The following is a 13,353-nucleotide window of genomic DNA, read 5'->3' on the forward strand; positions in this document are numbered from 1 at the left end:
CGGGTTTTACGAGGCCACCGTTCACATCTTTCTCTATCTTCCTCTGGGAAGGTTGTCTCGCTTTAATTTTCGACAACCTTCCTTTTGTCTGGTGCTCTATGACCCATGGATTACTCCCTTGCGCCACCCAGACCGAGGACAAAGGTACACTCCTTGCAGCTTGGAGGGAAGCTGACTCACCTTAGCGACTTTCGTGTCGCACTCGAATTCAACCACATGTTCCACCACTTGTATGGGCCCCCGTCTATTCCGCCTGAGTTTTAACCCTGCGGTCGTACTCCTCAGGCGGAAGATTTAACGCGTTAGCTGCGACCACCAAATCCGAATTGATGCCAGCTACGCTGGCCAACAACAATTGTAGCTTTCCATGTGCTGCTACCGCTACAGCGGTAGCAGCACAAGCAATATGCTTTCGACAACCGCTGTAGCGGCAGCAGCATAAAGCTCTTTGTGCGAGTCTACCGAAGCTTAGCTTCGGCTGACAAGAGCCCAACAATGTTCTGGCCAGCCTGGCCGAGAATATTATCAGCGTAGCTGGTAAAGATCTGATAGTGAATCTTCATGGTTGAGGGCGGCGTGGACTACTGGGGTCTAATCTCTCTATGCTTGCTCTTGGATTCACTCTGTAAAAGAGGTGCTTGAAGCTTGTGCTGCGCTTCGCTTGCTGCGTCTGATCTAGATGTATGTGATGCAAAGTGCATTGAAGGCCAAGGTAATGTTTTGGTGCCCACATTTAGATGGGACCTCACAGATTTGGAGATGGACGAGTTCAAAATTCGTAGGGGGTCCCTTGAGGGTGTTCATATACCACAAACTGGAGTTGACAAGCAGTGGTCTAGAGATATTTATGGTTTGTTCTCTTCAAGGCCATTCTATATGGCCCATTGGCCCTCGTGGGCATATCTAATAGATTGCCTCCCTAGCATTTGGTTTGAAGGATCCGAAGTCTACTGAGGGTAATGGCCTTTGGTTGGCTAGCATGCCAAGATTGCATTCTTACTATTGACCATCTTCAAAAAAGGGGGCTTGCAAATTCCTAACCAGTCTTTTAAAATGCGGCAAAGCCGCATCCCGCATCAGGCCGCATGATTTGTCCGTCATTTTGACCTTTGAAATGGGGGGAAAGGGTTTGGGGGGTATTAAACCACCCAAACAACATTTTTCAGCCACATCCGTGGCTTTTATTGGATCGATTGAATCAAAAACAAAATTTGGGCGGAATTTTTATTTGTTGAAGTTCTTCGACTTGTAATACAAGATACTACAAACCAAAAGTTCATGAAGATTAGAAGTTATTAATCAAAGAACTTTTCTCAACACTTATAAAATAAAATTTGTAACTTTAAAGAGTTCATGAACTAATGCAGTAAAGTTACAAATCAATGAGTCTATAAAATTTGTTGATCTTCATCAATGCCCTGATATCGTAAAGTTACAACATTTTTATAAATTTATAAAGTTTATAAAAAGTATACAAATCGAGTCGAATAACTTCATGGACTCTTTTTAAGATTAACGAGTTTATAAAATTTGTAACTTTAAAGCTTTTTGTTGCAGATTTGTGCGTATGATTGTTGATTGTTGAATGTTTTATGAAGCTAGTTTCAAGTTTCTAGTTTCTATCAGGGGACATTGGATACAGAATCTCTGACAGCTAATACTTTTGGAGTTAATGAATATTCTAAATACCTACTATCACATATATCACCTCCATATATTTTTTATATGCATTAACCTATTTTTTTAGATTTTTTACGATTTTTTTATTTTTATTGATCCCATCGCCGCGATGCACCCGAATCCGAACCACATCGAACCGCATCAGCCCCCCAACGCTTTTGGCCACATCCTGCATTTTAAAACACTGTTCCTAACATGTGCATCATGCGTCATGAAGAAGCTGGGTTGGTCCATGACCCTTTTGCATGGGGCATTGAGTCTTTCACTCTTGACTTTTTTGGGTTGTATTACATTATGCCACCATCAATGGCCATTTCGGCTTAACTTCACCCATACAGGGTTTACTTGCGGTAGATGTGCATCATTGCCACTCTTTAGGGTAGTTGGACAGAACAAAAACACAGGGTACATCATACAGAAATGCATCTGAGGACATCCAAGTCGTGAATTTCTTAAGGAATTGGAGAACGGCAATATTCAGCAAAATAAATCTACATAGTGAATATGGACTTGCCCCTCCCCCCATCGGAATCCATAAAGTTAATTGTAATGTTAGCACACTATGCAATCCAGGGAAACAAGATATTGGGGACATTTGTGAGATTCTAATGGGAGATCATTGCCATATTTTTTAAGCCCATCAGAGTATTTGTGATCTCTTCTGGCGGAGGGGAGAACATTACTCATGAGATTGTAATTATGTTGTCAGGAGATTGTAAACTCTATCATTGTCAAAGGAGATAGCCTTCATGTTTCGATGGGCTGCAGGGGCCACCCCTTACCTCTGCAACTTGAGACGAACTACAATAATATTGTAGATATTACCTTCTCACTCTTTCTCTCATCTCAGAATGTTTTGAAGGAGGCTGATAAGGAGGCAAACATCCTTGCAAAAGGAGGCCTACTGTAACCCTTTATATATATATATATATATATATATATATATATATATATATATATATATATATATATATATATATATATATATATAGGGTTCTATCTCCCATATTCCTAGTGAATTGCAAGTGCTTGCTTTAAGCAAAAGGGCGTCCTCTACATCCTTGCAAAGGAGGCCTATTGTAACCCTATATTTTGGTCAAAAACAAATTGATCAAAATGCCCCCAAACCTTTTTGGGGGTATTTTGGTCAATTTTTTTCTTGTAAAATATTTTTTTGATTATTTTTTTTAGATTTACCTATTTTTGAAGAACATATGCCTAAAATTTCAAGTGCTTTGGAGTTGTAGAAAAAAATTAAAATTCAAATACTACCGGACAACTGTGATCGGCCCAGATTCGATCTGAGCCATTCGGGGTTTATTGCAGCGGTACGCGAATCGGCGTACCATACCATCTTCCATATATACACATATATATATAGGGAAAAGTTTATATAGAGCCGAGACTCTAAACAATCAAATTCGAGCCTACCTCAAAAATTTCACTAGAAGATATTGTTTTGATGCCCAAATATCCTAATATTCATCATCTTGATATCAAGATGCATGGACATGATAAAAAAATGGATTTCAACTTTTGGAAATAATGTATTTTGTAACACACTTTTGGACCGTCAAATTTCAAGATTTTCAAGTTTTCATAGATCTCTCAATCTACATTATTTTTGAAGCTTTAAACTTTATAAATAAAGATAAAAATATATTTTAAGGCTATCAAAAAGATTTTCGGTATTGAAACCATATTTCTTGACACTATTTGAAAGTAGGCTCTAATTTGATTGTTTAGAGCCTCGCTCTATACAAACCACACCCATATATATATAGGAAAGGAAAAAGGGTTCTATCTCCCATATTCCTAGTGCGAATTGCAAGTGCTTGCTTTAAGCAAAAGGAGGTCCTCTTTCATATCCATTCCTCAACCTTAGTTAAGAGGGTTAGTTTTATCATGCCAAGTGTCAAGCTAGATGGCCTGTTTACACCTATGATAAACGAAAACACAACTACAAATTGGATCTGGCTTAGATAAAATTTATAGGGGAATGTTAGGCCAAAAACACAAATTGAAGACAAACAAAGTAAAACATCAAACGAGCCAATTTATGTAACTTCAAAAATATTTCATCCAAATAATCATAGAAATGAAATGTTAAGTACGGGTTTCTCTAAACAAACAGTTAGAAACTTCAAATATATTAACGTCATGGATTTCAATTTCATAAGCTCTTTTTAGGCACCAGAAAAAAACATAGAAAAGCTTTACAAGTATGAAGTGCAAATTTCTGAATTAACCAAAAAATATAATAATTCCTAAACTTGGAGCATCCAAGTCAAAAGAAGTGGTCCACACTGACAATTCACTTATCAAATAAAGCATGATAACAGTAAGAACAACTAGGGCAAGCCAACAACAAGCATATAAGAGAAAAAGCAACCAAGCTAGCTAATTGCTAAATATATTCAGCCGTGTTATCTTAGAACCCATTCTACTCAATTTTTTTGCTTTAACGAACTTTGAATTGACAGGTGAAGAGATTCATCACGGAACAGGCACAACAGTATTACACATTTTCTAAAGTTTATTGTGTATTCACAAAACTAACTCCTGTCCCTCTTGATTTCAGTTTATTGTGTATTCACAAAACTAACTCCTGTCCCTCTTGATTTCAGTTACAATGCCCAAAATCCATCCTAAACCCATTAATCTATAATATCAGTAAAGAAGTTGTCAAATCTGACAAAAATAGAGTATTCCATGAGAGAAATGTGCCACTGTCAGGAAAAAATACAGTTAATACAAAATAAATGGCAGACTAAACACACACAGACTATAAGCATAAATTCACAGCTAAAGGTATCAACAATCGCAACATGAATAGAGAGAACAGACCGCAGACAAACTCACAGCAAGATTTTGAGACAGAAAAGAGAGAGAAAGCGGCGCATGCGAGAAAAGATAGAGAATATGCTACCGAATCTACAGAGAAAATACGCAAAAAGAACCAACAATAGTAGAGAGAATATGCAATGCGAGGCATGGGAGAGCAATTGACGGCCGATTTAAGAGAGAGAGAGAGAGAGAGAGAGTACCGTCGAGAGAGCTCAATGACGCGGGACCGTTTGATTTGGGAAGTGTCGCTGCAACCTAAAACAGCCAGTATCCCGCACATGGCTTCCCTAACAAAGTTTACAGAGCAAGAGAGAAAGAGGGGTGCCTGTGCGATTCAAAGGGCGAGGAGAGAGAGAGAGAGAGAGAGAGAGAGCGAAAGCGGAATCAGTGGGAAGAGAGAGAGAGAGAAGTGGCGGCTCCTCTTGGGTCACTTCCAAAAGATTCTGTTCCCTCTCACAAACCCTTTTAACACAAATCTACACCGTGTGCTTCGCCGTGTGCCTCCAGATTCCGCACTTTTGACCGATTGAATAACTTTGCGCCTCCAGATGCTGACTGAGTAACTTATTTTTTATGCTCCGGCGCGAACACACTGTGTATATTTCTCACAGGTTTGGGGATGTAAATTCATTAGATTATTATTTTAAGAAAATTTGTTTCAAGCGGGCTAGACCGCATTTTTACGATTCCGTTTTAAAAGTGTAAAACATCTATCATGAAGATGGATGCAAATAGCTGATCTATCTGAAAATAATTGAAATTAAAGATCCAAATGTTCTCTTAATAAAATTATTATTTTTAATTTTTAAAATTTATTTATTTTTTCATGTTCATGATCTCCATGTTAAAAATTACATGTCTTTAAAAATTAAATTCGAAAATTTATCTCAAAAATAAATTTTTTTTAGAGGCGCCTCATTTCTAAATGAATTAAAAACGTGTCTTTATTTTAAAAAGTAGATTTCGAGTTGTTTATGGTTTAAATTTGGCTGGCTGAAAATCGGACAGCGTATACATCATTACATAATACATCGCTAGCTTTAATAGGGGTTCCAAAAATTGTCACACATTGAGATTTACTCAAGAGAGTAAATGGACCATATGCTCCCTAAACATCTTTTCTCTTGCGTAAAACTTGAAGAAGAACTATAAGAGCCAGCCGACTACCAAAGCTTATTCAGATTGATATCTTGACATTTAATTAAGTATTTATTAAAATATAGATTTTAAATTCTATAAATATTAACATATTATTTGGGCTATCTATTTTTCAATTTTATGCACATTATTTCCAAAGCTTCGACCTTCATTGAGAACAAAAGCATCAAAATTTCATGATTGAGAGTCAAACTAGTTTTGCATTTTCTTAGAGGTTATGAGGTGACCTAATGGTAATCTTATCCTTTAAGCCCAAGCCTTAAGGGTTTCTAATGCTAATTGTACCCCTTAAGTTTAGCATTATGTTAATTGTACGCCTATAATAAATAAGGTTGCAACTTTATATTATAGAAGTAAGGTGCATCTCAAATATTTAGTTAAAAATAGCATTATAACATTGAAAAACCCCTGAATTGATCATCTCAACCTCGAGATGTATGTATGTAAAAAAAGAAAACGAATTTTAAGTCTTAAACAACTTACATGTACTGTCTATTTTCAAGATTTTCAAGTGTTTATTTCTAGATTTGCTTGATCTATATCATTTTTTGAAATTTTAAATTTCATAATTAGGGTTGAACATATATTTTCAAGTATCATAACGATTTTGATACCGTAACTACGTCTTCCAACACGAGTCACTCTTACTTGTACGGTGTGTTTGATAACAAGAAGTCAGGGGGGGGAAGAAGGAACTTCTCCATTACTCTACAAGTTCCGTGTTTGAGAACTCCCTTGTGCTTAATAAAAAAAAAGTTCCATCTAAAATGATATAACTTAAAATAGGAACTTGGTTCCTCAAACCCTATTATGCCTCTCTCCTTATATTTATATTTTGCATTTGTATTATATTATATTATATATATTATATAATACAAATAAATATTAATAAAATAATTTATTATATTATAATACGAATATATATGTTATATATAATATATTTATTTAAATTATTATTATAAATTTACATGATATATAATATATTTAATATAATATAATAGAGTAATGATCTTATGAGACCTTCCCACGCCTGTGTATATAGGACTATAAAGGATCACCATTAAATTTGGCATAGATCTCTAGAAAAGTCAAGTCTCACACCCATGTGATAACTTTTCTAGAGATATGTGCCAAATTTAATGGTGATCATTTGGGATCCTACACACATGGGTGTGGGAGAATCTCATAAGATCATTACTCAATATAATATATGTTTATATTTTATTGTATAATATATAATATATTTTATATTATATAATAAATATAACTATAAAGTATACTATATTGTATATTCTATAAAGTAATGATCTTATGAGACCTTCCCACACCTATATGTGTAGGACCTCAAAGGATCACTATTAAATTTGGCACAGATCTCTAGAAAAGTTATCACATGTGTGAGACTTGACTTTTTTAAATATCTGTGCCAAATTTAATGGTGATCCTTTGGGGTCCTACACACATGGGTGTGGGAGGGTCTCATAAGATCATTGCTCTATTATATATGTTTTACATATTATATATTTATATCTAGATTATTAATATTTATTTGTATTTTATATAGTATATATTTATGTATTATATATTATATAATAAAATAAATATAAAATACGCGATGTTATATATTATACCACGTTATACATATTATATATAATATATATTTATATATATTATATTATAGGTAATATATATATATATATATATATATATATATATTATTCATATTATATATATATTATATATTCATATTATATATATATTATATATTCATATAATATAATATACTTTATTCTATATATTAGTAAAATAAATATAAAATACACTATATTATATATTATAATATGTTATAGATATCACATATTTATATTTAAATTTTTACTATATGTTTGCTTTATACTATTGTATGTAACATATATTTATTTAATATAATATATTAACAAATATAAAATATAATATATTTTATGTACATAATAGATATTTACAATACAATATATATTATATATTGTTTTATGTCTAATATAAAAATAATATTTAACTAAACATGACTTTATATTCTAACATGTAGTCAAACATAGGTACTTAGAACCTCTTTACCATTCTAGCAAGTTATTAAACATACACACATAGCTTTTTTAAATAACTTATTTCTTCCCAGCAAAGAAGAACTTCCCATTTCCAATTTACCTTACAGTTATCAAACACATCTGTAAAGTATAAGGTGGGTACTTTATGCAAACCTCACCATTTATCTATTATCTATTATCTATTATCTATTATCTATATTTATTTTTTATATTAAGCGAGAGCAACACCCTCACTTTTTTTGGGCCATGTGTCCTGTTTTTATTCCATAATTGCCTTATCTCTCCCTCTTCCCAATGTCATATTTCTCTTTCACTCTCTTCTTTCCTTAAATCTCTCACCCAAAATCAAATATCTATCTTTTCTTAAATCTCTTCCCCCTATTATCTCACACCCATTCTATTTATCTCTCCCTCTTTCCCTCTTTTCTTGATAGATATGGAAGGTAAAGATTATAATTTATATTTTTTTTTCTCTTTCTTTGACTCTCTCTCACGATCCCTCTACTTTCTCTCTCTCACATTCCTTTATAAATCTCTCTCTCTCTCTCATGTTCCTCTATAAATCTCTCTCTCTCTCTCAAGTTCCTCTATAAATCTCTCTCTCTCAAGTTCCTCTATAAATCTCTCTCTCTCTCTCTCTCAAGTTCCTCTATAAATCTCTCTCTCTCTCTCTCTCTCTCTCTTTCCTAAAATCTCTCTTCTTCCTAAAATGTTTCACCCACTTCCCTATTTGCCTCTATTTATCTCGCTCCCATTGTATCTCTCTCGCCCTCTTTTTCTCTTTTCTTGATAGATATGGATTAATATTTTTTGTTTGAAAAATGCTTAAGTGTATTTCAAAACTGCCACTTTGGTGTCATTATACTTTCTTAAAATGCTTTTGTAGAGAGATGAAGAGGTTGGTTTGAATCTCACATTAAAGATGAGAGAGTTTGTTGAGCTATATTTAAAAACACGTTTTTCCATGCAATATACTTTAAGTACAAAAGATAGAGAAGGCACATGTACTGAGCATGCACACATGCATATGTGTGAGTGTACATGGGCGAGCGTGTACATGGGCGCAAGGGCGCTTGATGCATGTGGGACATCCAACAGTCTTCTAACCGTTGAGATTGAGGCTTGTAAAAGCATCCATCAAGTGCATGTAACTTGTAGTTATTAGGGTGTATGTAACTTGTAATTGTTGGGTGGTGCATGTAATCACCACAACACTAAATGACAGCCTCTTAATGCTCTATAACAAGGACCCTTCTACCCATACGAGTTTGGACACTTATAACAATTTTTTAGTTTCTCTTAATAGACTATTCTCTACAATTCCAACAAGCAAACTAGTGAGCTAACTCTCTCTTTCTACTCGATTTTATCTCTTTCTCTCTCTAAACTACCAAGACACCAAATTGTGTGGGTTCCAAGATCGGGTGTATACAGCTTAGGAACATTGAAAAAGACCCATCTGTTTTCTTGGAACCAATTGCCCTTTTTGTGCATATCAAATAATCTATCGAATGGGGTAAATATCATCTTAAGATAGCGCTCATGCGTGCCCGAAAATAAAAAGAGTTCGAGATCCTTTTTGTTGTAAATTGTATCATTTTCTACCCCCATTTCACCCACCAAATTTCTAATAATTTAAGACAATAATACACGAGTAAAAGAAAGGAGATTGCCATGACTTATTTGAAGGTCATGAATCACGACTTTACTCGACTCGAACGCTTCAACGAGCTGAAATTCAAGAGATGGTAACAAAGGTTCTCTTTTTACTTACCACTCTGAAAGCGGCTTATATAGTCACCGAGTCAATGCCTGCACTGCCGCCACCATCGAATAAATCCACCGATAAGCAAAGTCAATCATATAAGAGATGGATGGAGAATGACTATATACGCAAGCGTCATATCCTAAATGTCTTGACAGACCCGATCTATGACATGTATGCCTCCATTGGCATGACGAGAGAGCTATGTAAACTACTTGAGACCAAGTACCTCACGGAAGAGTCTGATAACATAAGATTTTTTATCCCTAACTTAGATTTTAAATTCATTGAAAACAAGCTTATTCTTTCTCAAGTATATGAGTTGCAACTTGTAGTCAATGAACTTAAAGATTGTGGTATTTCCTTGGATGAATATTTCCTAGTTGACTCAATATTTCATAAATTACCCCTTTCTTGGAGAGAGTACCAAGAAAAGATGAAACACAAGAAAGTTGATCTTGATTTGGTTTAACTTCAAAGATCTCTTCATATTGAGGGAAAATAAAGATGAATCAATTAATTTTCACTCTAAGGCCAACCTTATTGAGCAAAAATCATATGCACCATATAACAAGAAGCATTTCTTTTTTAAGGTCCATAATGAAAATTATAAGGGCCAAAAGTCTATTGTCAACAGAAATAAAAAGAACGCCACTTATTATGTATGTAGAAAATCGCGACACTATTCAAAAGAGTACCGACATCGAAAAGGGCTCAAAAGGCTTAGAGACCAAGTGAACTTGACCACTGAAGAAAAATTTATAGTAATAGTCACCGAAATAAAGATGATCAATAAAAACAATGGATGGTGAGTCGATACCGACGCGACCATTCATGTGCCTAATAATCGAGGCATGTTTAAGGCTTTTGAACCAATGGGTGACAATAATTCAGTTCAACTTGGAACCCAAGCTAATAGCAAATATGCTTGGAAAGGGTTCGGTGGAACTAAAGTTTAGTTTGGAAAAAGTACTCACCTTAGAAAATGTGTACTACATACCGGATATGAAAAAAAACCTTGTTTCAGGATGTATCTTGAACAAGAATGACTTTAAAATGGTCATTGGGTATGACAAACACATCTTGGGCAAAAATAGTGTATTTGTTGGCGATGGATACTCATGTGATGGGATGTTCAAGTTTGATCTTGTTAATGAAATGAATAAATCTTCTATGTATATTGTTACTTCATGTAATGTATGGCATGGTAGGTTATGACATGTTAATTTTGCTTCTATTAAATCTTTGGTTAAATTAAGATTAATTTCTATTTGTACTGAATTAACTAAAGAAAATTGTGAAGTATGTGTACAAGCTATACTAGAAAACGATTTCCTTTAATTGAAAGAAATAGTGAATTGCTAGGACTTATACATAATGATGTATGTTATTTAAAGAATGTTCTAACTAGATGTGATAAAAGATACTTATGTTAATTCTAAGAATGTAATGATGATTTTTCTAAATTTTCTTATGTTTATTTTCTTAGACATAAAGATGAGGCTTTTGAAAAATTAACGTTTTCAAAGCGGAAGTTGAGAATCAACTTAGTGAGAAAATCAAAATTATTAGAAGTAGTAGAGGAGGAGAATATTTATCAAATGACTTCAATGAATTTTGTGAAAATGATGGCATAAGTAACTGCTCCTTATATCCCTCAATAAAATGGATCAGCAGAAAAGAAAAATAGAACTTTTGTTGAAATGGTAAATGTAATGCTTATTTCTTTTTCTTTACCATTAAATTTGTGGGGTGAAGCTTTATTATCTACATGCTCTATATTGAATAAAATTCCATATAAAAAATGTGATAAGACCCCTTATGAGCTTTGGTTTAATAAACAACATTCTTTGAATTTTTATGGTGTTGTCTTGCATAATCCTAATAGAAATAAATTGGGTCTTAGAACATCTAAATACGTTTCTGTAGTATATTCTCAAAACAATAAAGCTTATAGATGTTTTATCTAAATTCTAACACAATTTTGGAATCTACAGATGCTGAATTTTTTGAAAATCTCACTTGTAAAAGTGAAGTGAATGAATCAAGTAGCATGCAAAATGGAAATAATCATGCAAATGGTCATAATGTGTAGAAAATAATAATGATGAAATAATAGAAACAAAATGCAGTAAGAGAATTAGAGGTGATCCATCTTACAACTTTATACTTGATTTTTATATTTATCTTATTGAGGCTAATCAAAATAAAAATTTGAATTCGTTATCTATAGTCTCAAATGTGGAAGAAGACCCTACATCTCTAAATGAAGCTTTGGCATCTCAAGATGCAATTTTTTTAGAGAGAAGCTATTAATAATGAAATGGATTCCATTATAGTTAAAACAACTTGGAAATTAATAGATTTTTTACCAAGTTCTAAACTCATTTGTTGTAAATGGATTTTTAAAAGAAAAATGAATTCTGATGGTTCTATTAATAAATATAAAGTAAGATTAGTTACTAAAGGTTTTAAACAAAAAGAAGGCATTGATTATTTTGACATATATGCATATGTGGCAATAATTGCTACTATTAGATTGTTTTTAGCAATAGCCTCCGCTAATTATCTAATCATACATCAAATGGATGTAAAAACTACTTTCTTAAATGGTGATTTAGAACGAGAAATATATATGGAACAACCGAACAGTTTGTAATGTTACATCATGAGAATAAAGTTTGTACATTGGTTAAATCTCTTTAGAGTACACTCTAAGTGAAAGTGCAAATCGAAAGATATTTTCATAATATGCAAATAATATGTTTCATGTGTTTTTTCATGTGTTTTGTTTTGTTATTTTGAAATAGTTGAGGAACTTGTTAGTATTTCTTGTTTGAAAAATGCTTAAGTGTATTTCAAAACAACCACTTTAGTTTTATTGTACTTTCCTAAAATGCCTTTGTAGAGAGAGGAAGATGTGAGTTTGAGTCCTATATTGAAGATGAGAGAGTTTGTTGAGCCATATTTAAGAGCATTATGCAATATACTTTAAGTACAAAAGAGAAAGAAGGCACATATGTGGAGAACGCGAAGCGTGCGATATCCACAGCATGTGCGTGTGAATGTGTGTGTGCGTGTGCGTGTGCGAAAGCAAGGGCATGTGCGCATGAGGTGCCCCTCCCTCCAACATGTGTGGGGTCGGGCTCATAGCTCATTATCTTTTATGAGTCTGGTTCATAGGGGGATCCAACAGTCATCTAAGCCGTTGATGTATATAGGATATTCAACAATCTTCTAGCCGTTGATGAGATGGAGGGGATGGAGGCTTGGAACAACAGCCATCAAGTGCATGTGTCCCTTCAAGTGCATATGACCCTTCAAGTGCATGTAACTTGCTGTTGGGGTGCATGTAACTTGTAGCTATTCGGTGGTGCATGTAACCACCACAATACTAAATGGGTAGCCTCTTAGTGTTCTATAACAAGGGCTCTCCTACCCATACGAGTTTGGACACTTAGAACCATTTTTTAAGCTCTCTCAATAGACCATTATCTGTAATTCCAGTAAGCAAACCAGTGGGCTAACTCTCTCTACTCGATTTTATCTATTTTTCTTTCTAAACTATCAAGACTTTGGTGTCTATTGTGTGGGTTCCAAGCTCGGGTGCGTAGAGCTTAGGAACATTGAAAAAAACCTCCATGTTTTCCTATATCCCAAGGACTAATTGTTCTTTTTATGCACATCAAATAATCTACTGAAGTGAGGTAAATATCGTCTTGAGATAGAGCTCTTACGTGCAAGATAACAAGAAGAGTTCAACATCCTATTTTTGCAAATCGTACCATTTTCTGCCCCCATTTCACCCCTCAAATATCC

The 13,353-nt window shown here is 34.0% G+C and overlaps 1 protein-coding gene across 3 annotated transcripts in view; it reads right to left on the reverse strand.

Moving 5' to 3' along the window:
• The window catches only part of LOC18423831 (asparagine synthetase [glutamine-hydrolyzing] 2), a 46,645-nt gene extending 41,806 nt beyond the window's left edge, over positions 1-4,839 (reverse strand). For all 3 annotated transcript variants that reach the window (XM_006828428.4, XM_020676116.2, XM_088865127.1), the window contains exon 1: positions 4,728-4,839. In XM_006828428.4, the coding sequence (XP_006828491.1) occupies positions 4,728-4,807 (80 nt within the window). In that variant the 5' untranslated portion in view covers positions 4,808-4,839. The remainder of the gene's footprint in view (positions 1-4,727) is intronic.
• Between the last annotated feature and the right edge of the window lie 8,514 nt (positions 4,840-13,353).

The sequence above is a fragment of the Amborella trichopoda genome, chromosome 4 (genome assembly GCF_054954075.1).
Source record: "Amborella trichopoda isolate Santa Cruz 75 chromosome 4, AtrichopodaSantaCruz75HAP2 v2.0, whole genome shotgun sequence".
Lineage (NCBI taxonomy): Eukaryota > Viridiplantae > Streptophyta > Magnoliopsida > Amborellales > Amborellaceae > Amborella > Amborella trichopoda.